Here is a 16,056-nt window from a genome sequence, read left to right as displayed (position 1 = left end):
AATATCAGAACCATCTAGTTAATCGGTGAGGCTTGGGAAGAAAACTGAATGTTTCATCACAAAAATTTTGCATTTTTTACAGAAGCTAGATTGAGATATCCACACATGGGGAATGCCTAAGGCATTCTTTGATGAGAAACAACAGAAAAATGGTAGACAAAGCATCACTAAAGTCATTAATAACTGAAGCAAGAACAGGACTATCTTGAAAAGAACAGATGTGGTAGACTGATCAAACACCACTGATAGCATCCAACTGGTTACATTCTGTTTGGCACAAAAGGTTTTAACTAAAAGCTCAAGCACAGATTTAGTCAAAGGTGCAAACCTGCATTTTTAACACTACATCTACATATGCTTTAACTTCACCAATAAAGCATGGTTGAATAAGAATACATAGCAGTGACCTTGTAATATTGGGCATATCTAGAATAAGACTTCTTCCAACAGGGATGTCTACTGACATCCTGGAGAAAAGGCACTTCTCCCCCTGCCATGACTTGCTCTTTCAAGAACAATATATTCAAAACAGACACAAATAAGATATGAGAATTAAATCTTGCAGACCCAAGAATCTGAGAAAGCCGGATGACCTTGGAAAACCCAAGTGCCCACAAAAACTAAAGCAATTACTAGTCTCTTGAAACAGAATGCCATTTTGACATTAACTCTCAATTCACTAAATGCCAGAATTCAGCCCAGCATCCTAATCAGCAGCTGCTTAGTAATTTTTGCATTTTTTAATGCAGATTCTTCAGCAAGCATAGGAGTTGGAAAACATGAAGTTGAAATAAGACATATTTGCAATTCTCTAATTTTGAAGTCCTCAGGATGAAGCACAACTCACCATTCAGCTGGCACACTCAGAGACATACAGGCAGCAAATGAACAGGAACTTTCCCTTCTGGTCTCTTAGAGCCACACAAGCAGAGTGAAAGGAGATGGAATATGCTGCAGTCCAAAAGAGCTATAAGCTCTTTGTAGGAAATAACATAAGATCCATGACCAGCAATTTTTTCCCTGAGTTTTCCCAGAAAGTAACACACATACAGATTCCACAGCTAACACACATTCATGCTTGATGCACTGGCCCAATTTAGCCACAAGCATCAGTAAGTTTGAAAAGTAGTAAACAAACTTTTTAATTTATCTGGGCTAGGACAAAAGTACCCACTCCAATTTATAGGGGTTTTTAAAGCTGAAAATGCATTCAATTACCATGGCAAAGTGGTGCATAACTACATACTGAACAACCAAAAAGCATTAACAAAGGATATTCACTTAAGGATAGCAACCCAAAGCTGCTTCTGAAGTATTCTTTGAAGGATGGTATTTGCAAGTACAGACTTGGAAGCCCTGCTTTTTTTTTTTTTTTCAAGCATTTCAAAAGCAATGTCCCCAACCACTGTGTACCTCTGGCAGTCACTACAGAAAACAAAACCCTTTATTATTTACCAAGTAATTTTTTGCATATAAGTATCAATATATTTCAAATGTATAGCAAAAGCTGTAGTTTAAACACTGTATATGAATCCACTAGTTAATAAACATTCTGTCGCCCATAGGGGATTAATTTATTTCCTGTGTTACTAAACTGTCAGAACAAATGCATAAAATCTGTAAAGTACTGGCTAGACCTGTATAGACTAAGATTTTTTTTAAGCTACAAATGGTAAAAAATTCTAGCATTAACATTTTAGAAGGCTCCACATATTAAGACACACCCCAGCACAAGCAGAGTGCTTAAAGGGACAGAAAAACTCATCAAGCAGATATTCAAGAGCATGTCAACACCAGAGTTACTCAACTAGGCCACTGTGTTGGGAAAGCAAGGCCTTCAGAGCTGGGACGAGATGGGCTGTGCAGGTGTCAGCAAAGGAGAGCACGAGTGAAGTGGAATGAAAACTGCCATGGAGATGCCAGAACCATTTTGCTCCACAGAACTAAACCTTAGTTCAGTTTGAAGAGCTCTAATCAATAACCTCTAAATTGAATAATTTCTCAATAGGAGAACAGCTGTTATTATCAATCATGTATTTCAAAGCAGTATCTGCTGGAAAAAAGATATTGGAATACAAGTCACCAGTATGATTTTTGGAGGCTTTAACTCAGGAGATCAATTTAGTTAAAGGCTACAAATTAGTGCCTGGATTATAACATAAATGTAATCTTTTCCCAGGACTCTGTTGAACTCTTCATATGGGGATGTGACTGGGAATTCACAGCACTAGCAAGACAAATTCCAATTGGTGTACATACAGAACCAGACAATAAAAAAATATTTATATTTAAGCAAACATCAGTCTTATTTCCACACCATTTCATATTTTTTTCATCAGTAAAGAATAAGTAAATGAGATGAACTGGGGACATGGCAGATCTAAAGCAGTAAGTGACAAGATACTTTTACTACTATGTGAGTAGGGCACAAGGCAAATAAGACATTTATTGAACTGAAACAGTCATATTCATACAAACACACACATATATATATGAAAAATATAAACAAGCAATGTTTACAGAACTGGAAACTTCCATTGAAAGATACAACTTCAAAAAAGACCCCAGCTGAATGCAGCCTTGAAGGGCAAAAGTATCACACTATCAGTGTGATATACTTAGCCTATAAATATCAAAATATCCTTAGAAAAACACTTTGAGGCAAAATAAGTATCTTTTAAATAAGAACAGAAAATACAAGAAGAAAATATAGGAAACTATAATTAACATAGGAAACAAAACTCTTGAAGATAAAAAAAACCAAAAGATAAATCTGAAGCTAGGCAGACTAGGGAGGCACAAGAAGTTTAACAGGGAAGTTAAACAAGCGACTTATAGAATTTGCCTAGAAATAAGTTGAAATCTTTACCACTGGAACAACCTAACATACAGCTGGTAATTCTAAAATTACCTCTTAATTCAAAAGTTATAAATGCAAGCAGCTCAAGACAGACAGGCTGATCACAATGATTCCTTCTGGCCTTACTGGAAGAGAATTTATTTTCTTAAACTGTCTTAGTACTAGATGATAAGAAACATTCTGCTTTTAATAAAGCTATTTTCAGGACACTAAAATGAAAGGTGATTTCTTAGTCCACTTAAGATACAAATAATCTCTCACAGATGATGACATACCGTCACTTTGACACACAGGACCGCAACTCTTCATTTTTTGACACCAATTAACACTATAAAAGCTTTATATGTTCTGTCTGTAAGGGAATTCTTTGGTCGCTCAGCACATCAGCCGGAGCTGTAGTTTCCCACGGCAGCCCAGCCGAGCGCCGCTCATTAGCGCAATTAAAGGCGGCGGGAGCGCCGCGCTGCTCGGCCGGGCCGCGGCGCCGTGCTGCCACCTGCTGGTGAGCGGCTGCAGCGCGGGCCCCGCGCCGGGAGGGAGGGATGGCTGGAATGGCGGGAATGAGGTTTTGGGGGAACCTGTGCCCACACGTACGTGCTGCACACCTGAGATCACAAGGGCTGACCCACCTTAACCTGTAATACACACCAGCAAAAGCAGCTCTCTGGAGCAAAACACTTGTTACTGGAGATCCCACATCTGCAATTTTTCCGATTTGCAGCTTTTCACTTCCGAGTGGCCCTGATTAAACTAGCTGAATACTTGTTTTCAGCTGGAACATATTACAAACACCTCTGGAGAAAATCTTACAACTTTGTTTCCTTCTAAAAGAAAGCATCTCACATGTTCTGAGACAGCTCTACAGCACAAACCAAAGCACAGTGTGTAGGGATAGCTGGGAGAGTTGCATTGAAAAGTGCCCTGCTAATTTGAATTAAAAAGTTGATGTACACATACCCCATCTCATCAAACCATGCTTGTGCTACAGGATGAAATTCTCTTTCCCCTATCTCATTTTTCAGGAAAGCTGAGGAGTAACAGTGCCAGAGAAATTTAAATGCAGTCACAAAACTTCAACAAATAAAAATATATCACTTACATGCGTAGTAGCCCCTCTTATGAAACCATGGTCAGAAAGTTATGGACTTCTGCTGAGTGACCTTCCACAGTGGAAAACCCTTATGCTAATCCAAGATGATGTGAGACACAATAAACACAGAATCCTGGGCTCATAATTGAGATGTTTGGCGTCTAATTATATTGGCATAGTGCATTAGGAGTTGATCTGGTGAAAAAATAGCTGCTCTGTGAGCGCCAGACTCATCAGGTACTATTCAGCCAGAGGGTGTTAAAACTTATGGTTGAGGACTTTAAATCATCAGTGTTAACAACTGTAACATCCAATTTACAGAACTGATGCCAAGGGCCTATCAAAATATTAAATACTTGGCAAATTATTCAAACAGACATTCAGAAAAGCCAAAAAAAAAAAAACCACACAAAACAGTTTCTTCTATGCTGCTTAATGTGAAGAGATTGTTGCAGTGTTGATTAGAGGTTAATTTAAAAATATTTTGCCAGTAGGTAGTACAATAAAAGAACAAAAATAGAATTCCCCCAAGTATGTCTCAACTGCAAAAATATCAACCCTCCAATCTCTGCTCTGTCTGCATTCATCAGTGAAACACCTTCTGTGACAGAACTGCCCCTTCCACAAATTAGAGCCTCAGCAGCCCTGGCCACTGATAAGTAAAATCACTTATGAGACGGTCAAATTTAGGGTGTATTTGGTGAAAAATTCTATGTCAACACTAAAAACTCATACATTCAAAGTACAAAACAAAGACAGCTGATACAACAGACAAACACAAACATAAACATGATTAAAAGATAGAGTGACTGAAGAGGTTGCACAAGGTCTATTCCATTCCTAAAAGATAAACTCTGCTAGTTTATAGGTCTCAGCAACAGAAGCCAAAACTCCAGCTAACAGTTTTTACAGTATGCACCACCACCCACGATCAACATCATGTGGTCTCAGCAAATAGATGGGAAAACACAAACGTCAGTCTTGGTAATTTCTCTGAAACAAAGCAGTTAATCAGCATGGGGAAAAATGCAAGCACCAATGGATACAAAACAATACAACTTTATACAACATTCTAGGAAAACTAATAGAAGAATACAAAGGTGATGAGATGAAACAATTCTAGGATGCAGGCCACAAAATCAAGCCACAAAATCAGGAGAAGATAGCCACATATACAGGATGATTGTGAAGCACCAAGTAATTTATCAAGCTCAGGGGTCCAGGGCAGAAGGGGTTAAACAGGTTTTTGGTTATATATAGGCTAGTCAAGAGCTGAGAAAATTAAAAGAGAGCACTGAAACTCAGTCATAATGTAAATTACAGAATTAACATAAAAACAGAAATGTGAGTAAATACTTAGGGTTTGTATTTTGAGCTAGGATTAACAATCATCTTTTATTCTGAGGAAGGGAGGTGAATTTTTTTTCTGAAACAGCCAAGCTCACACATTCACAAGTCAAGAAAAGGTTTGCTTCCTTGGGTAAACTATTTCCAAGTTACACCTGCATTTTCCATGTATCAGAGCTCCAAAAACCTGAAAGTTAAGTAAACACCAGAACACAGATTCTCAGGACTACATTTGTCCATGTTTAATAGTAGTCAGTATAATAACATTAAGCCTAAATTGGTAACTAAAAATGTTACATCAGAATCACTGTTTTGACAGAACATGGCAGTCAGTGCCTGCACTTTTATTTCTTATTTTATGTAAAAATTAGAAGCTTTTGAGAGTAAAAATTAATCCTTTTTTATCCACTGGTTTCAAAGGAGTAACCTTTACTTCACAGCGAGCATCAAGACAAACAAAGGCAATCTGCTTGATCCACTGCACTGCAGCAATAACCCCAAACTGCAAGCATAACCAACGCCAAAAGGAACCTCATACCTCACCTTTAACTGTAACAATTTTTATCAAGACTTACCATATGAGCAATAGCACACCAAGAACCCTGGCTGCTGTTTTGGAAATTATGTACTGCTGTGCTACATTTGAAGGAGGACAATTGGGGGTTTCTGTGAAAAATCAGTCTCACAAAACAGGAATGAACTCAGCACCTTAAAGCGCACAGGAACGGTTCTGGGCAGATTTGCAACTTTTCAAACTTGAAGAAAACCTGTGAAGGAGCTGTCACTTACTCTGTGTGGCCCTGAAAGACATTCACAGAATGGATAGAAGGATCTCTGAAATCCCACAGGCGGAAGGTGGTGTCACGGGACGATGTCACCACGAGACGCTGCGTGGGATGCGTACAGCAATGCGTCAGCTCTTGGTCGTGCCCTACAATCACACAGGGGAACATGTAAGGTAATGAAAATAAGACTTCTCATTCCCACATACACTTGGAATGACATGCTGATGGTTTCTTCTCTTTTTCCCAAACAGAAAGGAGTAACGATCATTCTGAACTTGAACCCTCTTACTGCTGTAAAAGTTTGGGAATGTATTTGAAGGCAAAAACCACACTACTTATTTCACATTCAGTAGTGTAGGTTATTGCTGCTTAACACACCATGAACACAGCAAAAGCCTTTTGCAAGAGCTAAAATTTGGGTACAATCAATTTAAACAACTATTTTTTCATAGGTTAAATCATAAGTTTAAAAGAAGACAAATTCATGCTCAGAAGATTTACAAGACTGAAATTTTAAAAACTTTTACAACACTAAGCAGCAGATAGTACACACTCACATCCTGCTCCAAAGAAACAACTTTCTTTTCTCAATATTTTAGTATCTACAAATAATCCCTCATATAAAAACAAAACACCAATTTAATTTTTTTGCACATGAACAAATACCTGTAAGAGAATGGACAAGTTCAGAAGTCTCTACATCATACAGATTTGCTGTCCTGTCCCACGATGCCGTCACAGCTTGCTTCCCCCCAACAAGCCAGTCAGCTGCTATGACCACTCCTTGGTGGCTTTTCAGGGAGGTTAGTGGGGCTCTGACAGTGGGGCAATCACTGGAACCATCTCCATCTCCATCAGGTTCATCTTTATCTGAGATTTCAACTTCATCTTCTCCAGACACTTGCTGTAAAATGCAAGGGAAAAAAAGGTGTAGATTAAAAGGGAAGGAATGTCTCTAAGTTACATTTTGCAGTGTAAATGCTTCCCAACCCCCTTCATATGAATGTGGGTAAATCAATTCTGCTGCACCCAGCCTATTCCAGTACTCACTATCACAAACTTAGTTGAAGGAATATAACCAGTAAGTTAAGGGCAGTTTTAATAACTCCTTTTAACAACTTGCTGATGTTGTGCAGCTGAGGGAACTGGAGTTGTTCAGCCTGGAGAAAAGGAGGCTCAGGGGAGACCTCATTGCTCTCTACAACTCCCTGAAAGGAGGGTGCAGCCAGGTGGGTATCACTCTTCTCCCAAGGAACAAGGGATAGGACAAGAGGAAGTGTCCGCAAGTTGCACCAGGGGATGTTTAGGCTGGATATTAGGAAAAATTTCTTCACCAAAAAGGTTATCAAGCCAGGGAAGTGGTGAAATCAACATCCCTGGAAGTATTTAAAAGATGTGTAGATGTCACCCTCAAGGGCACGGTGTAGGGGAGGGCTGTGACATGTTGGATTAACAGCTGTACTTGATGATCTTAAAGAGATTTTTTCCAATCTAAAGAATTCTGTTTCTACTTTATTTTAAAATCTTCTCCAAACTCTTTAGGTCTGAGCATCAGTCCCCTTTACCATGTGCTAAGTGTATTACCCCAGAGTTTCATTGCAGCACATTATCAAGGGACTTTTCTCCTTTCAATTTTTAGAGGTAGGAAGCATCTAACAAGACACTATGTTAATCTTTGGGAAGACAATAATTTACAGATATATTTTTATCCATTAAAAATCAAATCATTACAGCAATATTTGTCTGTTGGTCAACACACAGTGATCATGCAGTGCTGATGTAAACTGGATACAAAATAAATTCTTTTGCTCATCATTAAACATCATTCTCTGAACTCCTTTTACACTTACACAAGACAAAAACATCTTTCTTTTATGTTACTTGGGGGTGGAAAAGATAACATTTGTATTTTCCTTCAAAATGGAAATGCCAAATCAAATAAACTGAATCAAACATTTTCCATTCAGAAATCTATCTCATATTATACAGTCAACTCTTGCCCCTACTTAGCCTACTGAGAAGCTCATGCTATAAATTATTTAGTAAGGGTGCTTTTAAGTAAAATAAGCATTTGACAGGTTTATACTTTAAAGTAAATACTGACTAAATAAAGGCCTGGGGACAACAAAATCAGACAGTGTGATGTGTGCTGGCAAGGGCTAATTAGAAATCAATGAAGACTCAAATAAATGCCAAACTTACAAGTCTTTACCATCAGTTTTCGATCCACAGCAACTATAGCTAATACAGGTGCCTCAGTAAGTTATGCTACAAAAATTTAACCAATTTAAAAAGAACTTCATTATTACAAAAAAGAAGTTGACTGTTCATTTACAATTCATTTACACATTTACTACCTTGAACAAAACATTAATTTGTCTACTTGAAGCTGTAAATTCTATTCTTCACCAAATGCTTTTGAAAACATGAAGGGAGTCTATTTTCAAAGAAAAGCTGAAATGCAGCTGATAAATTAAAACCTTAAAATCCCACCTTTGGCAGTCCTGAAATCATGTAATTTTTAAATTATGTGTAAATTTAACATTCAGTCTTATCATAAAACCTTTATCTGATGAAATTGCTGTGCAATTGGTTTAGTTGTAGCAAGCTGATTGCTTACATTGCAGTCTGCAGTTGGCTGAGGTGTAGGCAACTGTACTATGTATCTCCAGATGTGAGCTGTCTGGTCTCCAGAGGCTGCACAGGAGAAGAGAAGCAAAAAAAAAAAGAGAGAGAGAGAGAGAATAAGTACGAATTTCCATGGGCAATAAAAACAGGTTTTAATATTACATTTAGCAATACTAAGTTGCATCTTTTCCTAACAGACATGAGTATGAACTTTATGGTAAGCAAGTCTCAACATCTCAAACATAGCTCATTATGCAAGATATAAGCAGCTACCAAATTAATCACTCCTACAGTGAAACATGCACTTGAATACTGCACATCAGAACATGAGTCTCACCACTGCTCAATATGTAGCATTTGAAGGAGGCATTTAATACATCACCAGATATTCATTTACTGTTTCCCAAAATACTGGGGCTCTTTATTCAATGATTTCTTCCATAAAATGTTTTTATCATGGTTTTAATGAGAAATCCAAAATAACAAGTGTGAAGCTGTTCCTCGTCTGCATTAAACAACTCAGCTTAACTAGTGGCAGTTTACAGCTCAGAAGGCAAAAAATATGATTTTAACTCCATCTGTTTTAAAATAGACTTATTAATTATTAACTAAGAACAAACTCAAGATTGTCCTTGCAATGGTCAGAACAAACATGTTCTAATCCTTCAGGGCTGCTCTCCCAACTTATACTTGTGCTCAACTTTACTCTGTTTTAGGTGCAGCATCTGGCATTGCAACTTGCTAAATTTTATCCCGTTACTCATCACCCAGTGCTCTCACTTTTTTGGATCCCTCTTAAAGGCCTCCCGGTACCTCACAAGAATCAGCAGCACCTCCCAGTCTGATATCACCAACAAACATGCTAATGATCCATTCAACTCCTGCACCCAGGCCACTGATAAATCTATTGCACAGGGCTGGCCCTAGAATTGATTCCTGAGGAACCACTGGTGATCCTTTGCTGACAGACACAGCCCCATTTACTGCCACCCTTTGAGCTCTGCCCTTCAGCCAGCTGCCCACACAGCCCACCGTGAATCAGCTCATCCCACAGCTGGACAACTTGTCCAGAACAAGACTGTGAAGGACAGTACCAAAACCCTTACTAAAAACCAGGAAAACGTAATCCACCACATGGTCATCCAGTAGGCAGGTGACCTCATCCTAGAAGGATGTCAAATTAATCAAACAGGACCTTCCTTTTGTGAACCCATGTTGACAGTGCCTGATGACTGCATTATTCTTTAAATGCCTCTCAGCAGTACCCAGTATAATCTCCATAATTTTTTCAGGAACTGAGATTGGATTAACAGGTCTGTAGTTCCACTGGTCTTTCCTCACACCCTTTTTGCAATATTGGAGTAACACTAGTCAGAAAAGACCTCTCCAGACTCCCAAGAACTTTGGCAGGTAATCAGGAGGTATCCTGCCATAACACCCACTAGTTCTTTGAGTACTCTGGGATAAATTCCAGAACATTCACCTGATGTATGATTCTAAGTGTCTGGTTTGGAGCAGGCAAGCACAAATGACAACATGAGATGAAAAACACAGATGGCAAGATCTAGCTCTGATTTGTTATGCCTTCAGATGTAAAAATAATTCAATCAACAAGGATGCTGACAAGCAATAGGGAGAGAGGCTGCAACCAGAACAAACTAGCAAATTACACTTATTTTTCATCAAGATTAACATACTTACCATATGAAAAAACTTTACATACCTGTAAGAGCCACTTGCTCAGTGGGATGAAACTTAATGGAGTTTACTGTATGAAACAAATCAAAGTTTTAAGTTAGTATAGTAAAAGAATTATTTCACAATATTTTATCATTAAAAGCATTGAAAAATCAAGTAGTCTTAAGTTTTCAGCAATTTTTGGTAGTCATCTTTAAGGTGATATGAAAGTGTAGTATCAAGGGAAGCAGCTACAACTGAAACAACTGAAAGCAGCTACATACAACACATTTTCTAGCAAGTTATTTTCTGAATCTAGTACAAGTGGTGCATGTTAGTGAGGATAAACAAACCAAATCATATGTAAGCTGACAGGGGATAATGCTCTGGAATTCCATACAGAGAATTTAAGCATTCATAATTATTTCTAACTCAATGAAAACTTACTATATGTCACCATCAACATCCTGCTTATTATTATTACTTAGCATTGCAAGAACAAATGCCTGAAAACCTGATGCAAGTAACAAAAATCAGATTTCAGTCCTGCAACCATATGTAATCGAAATCAACTAACAAAGCTCTTCATTTCATTTCAGTGAAGATTCAATTTCAAGTAAGATTCAATTCAAGACAGAACTTAGAACTCATTTCCATCCATTATACAAGTAAAATAGATGCATATGTTGTTGGGAGAGCGTGGTGTAACGAGTCTAAAAAAATACTCCTTAAACTGAACTAACTTTATGGTGCACCAGCTGCTGGCACCCAACACCTTTGCACCATTTCAAATCAACTGTCAAACAAAAAAAGTTTTATTACATAAAAAACACATTATTTATATTATAATTTCTAGATTTACATAGTTGTATAAAATGTATATACAATACAACTTATCTTTTGTTGTTGTTCAAACACACTTGTTTAAACACAACTGTTTAAATACAGGTTAGAGCTTCTTATTTTTGTAGTTATCCAAATAGCAATTTTAAAAGAAAACTACCAGCATAAAGTTCAAGTGAGTGAAGTTTTCAAACATGACTTTATAGAACTTGGAGGTCCATGCAGTAAACAGCCTGAGATACCTGAATGCATTAACATGTTACCAGTTGTTTCTATGAATTTATCTTTGTGCTGTAGGAGCTAGAAGTCATGTAGCAGGAATAAAAAGTACAACTCACAGCTGAATCAGTTCTAGAGAATTTATTTCTATTTCTACCCTTGCCACAAAGGTCGTGTGATGTGCTGAGTTATTTACCAAACAATCCTGATCAATAACTGGGCTCCTCACTTTCCCAGGGTATGATCACTCAAAGTGCTCAGGTCACAACAGCAAGTAAAAACTATGGAAAACCTCTCCAGTTTTGGTCTATAAAATCCTGTATTCTAACTCATTAAGAGGCAGAAGGTTAATCAAGTTCCTGTCAAATTGGACACCAAAAATTAATATCCAAGACATTCACTGCACTGCACCTCCCCACTCAAAGAGGGGTTTAAAAAACAGTTTCCACAACATTCATACTGATATAAAGAAAGAAAAATACCTATATTTAATTAACTGTCTTAAAAACAAGATCTTCGCATTATGCAGCAAATTATATATGAGATCTTAAACAAAGAAGTGCAAAAAGTTATTCACCTAGCACCTAGTTCTACCCAAATATAACACAGATCCTGCAAGACAGCTAATTTCTGATTATATAAGCTTCTTTTGTTCTCCACATGCACAAGACCACAATGAGTTATGACATTTAACTTCTGAGTGTCGTAACTGTGCCTGTAAATTTCTTTATATGGACTTGTTTATTCATTTAGCATTTGCAGAACTGTCTTTATGTGCCTCTCCAATAAAGAATCATATTACAAAACGTTCTCTATATGAAAATTAGTGGAACTTGACAATAGACTTGTTAATGATGTTGGCAAACCTGCAAGTGAAACCACAATAAATATTTCTGTAGCTGGCCAAAACACATTTCCCCCTCCCGTGCTCTGTTCCCAGTTTTCACAACATGCCCTTATCTTACCTGAGCCAACATGCCCTACATACTTGACAAGGCACTTCCCTGTTTCTATGCTCCACAGCAAAGCAGTGTGATCTACAAAGATTAAAAAGCAGCTGTAAATAGTTAAGCACATACGTTTTTCATTTTTACCCTTTCAACAAACAAGTTATCTCCCACTGTAGCACATACCATATGAAATAGATTTTAAATGTGGAACTCTTGACTACCACCTTATATACAAAACCTAACATTTTTTTATAATTGTACACATCTCCCCCAAAAAGTAAAGGTATCAGATTAATTTGCAGCAAGGCAAATTGAAAGGCAAATTCTGTATAATGCTCCAGCTGTGTATCATGAGATTCAGAAAAACAAAGAGAAAGCATTCCATGGTGAAAAAGGCAGCCACTACAAACAGGAATTCTAGGCACAATCTATTTACTTCCTGCATGGAAATCCCAAATGCATATAGGTCACTGTAGAGCACTAAAAAATTAATTTAAAAAGGAAATCACTCCAAATGCCACTCCTTTATCCTGCCACACCCAAAACTAAATAAGTATTTAAGTGGGTAGTACCTTAAAGCTGAATTGGAGAATGGTTTCCAGGTTAAATCAGGACAAAGACAAGATGTCCCACACAAAGACAAAATGTGCCCCCTCAGCAGGCACATAAAAATTATAACAGTTCAGTTCAAGAAGCAGAGATTTCTGGCCCATAAATATTAAAGTCTAGTCAATACCTTCAGATTCTGTTCCAGCTTCAAAAGAATGTCACTTCAAATTGACTGATTCTATCTGGTCATGATTTATTTTCCTAATAATTTTCCAAAACTACACAAGTCTCTACATTGATTTTTGGACTATAATAGATTTAGTGACTTGTTCATTAGTACTTGTACCCCCTCAAGTGGAAGGAATAAATCCAATAAAGCAAAAAGGACTGAAAATTAAGATTTTTAGCTGCCCCTGTGTTCTGAGACAAAAGATAGAATGCAAGAATACAAGAATATGCAAACTATGACCACACGTACAGCTTCTATTAAACAAAGACTAAACAATGCTAGGAGACAAAGCCTGCAGGGACCTCTGTTTCCAAGCATATGGAATTCTGTGCCAGAGCCTCCCTGAGCAAGCAGCTCCCCATCCCACCCACCCAATGTGCCAGAGCTGACTAAGGAGAGTGTGACCTGCATGGAAGTGAACTGGCACACACTTTAGGAAGACCAACAAGTATGCTTGAACCTTCTAAGGGAAAGGAAATTCCAATTTTAAAAATTTTTCAGCTACAGAATTTCTTTAAAAGGACTCTTTCAGTGTGAAGCTCAGTTTTTGAGTACACTTTGGATCTGTATTTGCTATAGCTTAGGGACTTCACCAGAATTGTCTAAATATTCAAGCAACACAAAACTTTACCAGCAGATGCAGTTCCCAACACCACTGGCTGAGTTTTCGCGACACTGACATCCCAAATACCATCCCTGTGGCCAACATATTCCTTTACCAGCTGACAGATTGCCCTTGATGTTGTAGTTTTAAAACTGGATACAATCTGAAATAGCAGAGACACCAACATTTTTTTTCCACATCAAACCAAGATTAGGTAGTTATCTTACAAATAAAAATAGATATTAACTTTTCCATGATTCTTTAATATTCTGATAAATCACTACTGCCAAAAATTTGATATCTGATGGTAGGAAAGTGAGTTTGGATGCAAACATGCCTCTCATTTATTTTTTTTTCTTTTTTAATAGCAGCCTTTTTACAGAATGCAAGACAAACTATTCTGTACTACAATAATGCAATCTTACTGGAATAGTGTGTTGTACAAGTGCAGAGTGCATTTCTCTTTCAATCTAGGTAAGTATTTTAATGAAAAAAAAAAAAGAAAAAGAGCAAACCCAGCAAAAGATCTTAAAATTTTCCTTGCCTATTCCCAAACAAGTACATCTGGTAACTCAGACAATCCCAGCTAGCCCGTGTAATGTCTTTGAAAAAAAATGTACTTATTACATAATTCTAGTGAAACTCAGAAATAGTCCAAATTAAAATGCTCACTGCTGTTTTTCTTTAAAACTGCACAAAGCTAATCAAATCAAACATCAACCTGAGAGCATATGCCTGTTTATTTGTGTAATAAAGCTTTTTAAAATATATAGCAAACTCATCTAAACATTTGATAAGCATGCTCCCTCAAAGTGAAGCTATTAGGGGGAAAACAGAGAAGGCTCATTAAATCCAAATTACTATGTGCATAAGTAATATCAAACAAAAGGAAGAAAAGTGTAGTAAAACAGTAAAACTCCAAGTCACTACAGGGCAGGAATGCTCAAAACACTCAGCATCTACAGAAGGGATGCAAATTGCAGAAATTCTACATTTTCAGATAAAGAAAAGTGCAATATTCAAAAAAAAAAGTTTCTCTTGCTTAACACTTCCAGAGACAATTGAAACCAAGAGTCATGAAAGATGGCTTTAAAAAGTGAAGACTACTGTTACAAATACCCTATTTTTACCCCACGAGTCTTGAATAACTCTTCTTTGAAAAAGACTACCTCAAAAGCTTTGTTAAACTGAATGAAAAAGACAGCTTCAATTTATCAGTGTTTTCCTCAGCATGGAATTACAGGCAGGTATCTGACCAGTTAAATCAAAACCTTTAAATACGTCAACACAAATCACATTAAGACTTATCTACAGCTTAGTAAAAGTTAGAAAGTTAATTAAGTCTACATTTCAGATACAATAAACTAAGGTTAAAATCCCATTAGTTTCTGGTATTAAAATAGAAGGTCTTAACTATGTCATTAAAGCAAATTACTTCAAAAAAGATTTTTAAAGCTAAAAGAAAATCTGCAAGAGCATTCCAAACCCTGAGCATGTCAACTCTCTAATGATGAAATGATAATGCCCTATTTGAATTCCAAATTATCAGCTAATATGCATTTTGGTTTCACAGCAGCAGAAGGAACAGTCATTACAGATACACTGAAAAGAAAATGGGCTAATGGTAAAGATTATTAATTTAACCATACTGCAGAATTTCCTAAATTCTGAACAGCATCCTACAGATACAACTTTCACACTGAATACAGTCCTCAAATTAAATGGACTCATGTATGAAAAGTGGAACAGCTGAATTAAGTACTAACAGGAAAGGACTAATACAGCACTCAGCTCAAACTCCAAACTTGGTATTTTCCAATTCAGCCTGTGCTTGCATTCTATTCTGTCTTTCTAATGTTGAGTCAAACCCCCATGCAAAAGTTTTCTAGGAGAAACTATCCCCTACCCATCAACAAACACAGAATTTCCAAAACTACTGGATAGTGGTTTCACTGATCATTTAACAGCAAGGATGTAAAATCCTTTTGAGGTATTAGCAGTCTTTAATTAACACACAGAAGAGTTCAAGAACACTATCCAACAGTAAACATCCTGATACAGATATTTACTCAACACACACTTTTTCCAAGCTTTTTTTTTTTCCTTTCCTTTTTTGCTGCCCTTCACCTCACATACCAGCAATTGGATAAACTAGACAGGCCTGGACTACTTCCTGCTTTGCTAAACACACATAAACAACGTCCCAAGCCAGGAAAGGAAATATGTAAAGAACATGCAACTTGCTAAAAAGGTCTCTGTAGTGCAGAAAATTTCT

General features: G+C 37.2%; 1 protein-coding gene across 2 annotated transcripts in view; it reads right to left on the bottom strand.

Moving 5' to 3' along the window:
- The window catches only part of WDR37 (WD repeat domain 37), a 44,381-nt gene that overhangs the window by 11,022 nt on the left and 17,303 nt on the right, over window positions 1-16,056 (bottom strand). For both annotated transcript variants that reach the window (XM_041487657.1, XM_041487664.1), the window contains 6 exons: window positions 13,809-13,944; window positions 12,415-12,486; window positions 10,434-10,478; window positions 8,703-8,779; window positions 6,749-6,986; window positions 6,087-6,228 (listed from right to left, as the gene is read on the bottom strand). In XM_041487657.1, coding sequence (XP_041343591.1) covers window positions 6,087-6,228; window positions 6,749-6,986; window positions 8,703-8,779; window positions 10,434-10,478; window positions 12,415-12,486; window positions 13,809-13,944 — 710 coding nt within the window. The remainder of the gene's footprint in view (window positions 1-6,086; window positions 6,229-6,748; window positions 6,987-8,702; window positions 8,780-10,433; window positions 10,479-12,414; window positions 12,487-13,808; window positions 13,945-16,056) is intronic.

The sequence above is a fragment of the Pyrgilauda ruficollis genome, unplaced genomic scaffold (genome assembly GCF_017590135.1).
Source record: "Pyrgilauda ruficollis isolate IOZ18807 unplaced genomic scaffold, ASM1759013v1 scaffold12, whole genome shotgun sequence".
Classification (NCBI taxonomy): Eukaryota; Metazoa; Chordata; class Aves; order Passeriformes; family Passeridae; genus Pyrgilauda; species Pyrgilauda ruficollis.
This window is presented reverse-complemented; position numbering and strand designations above follow the sequence as displayed.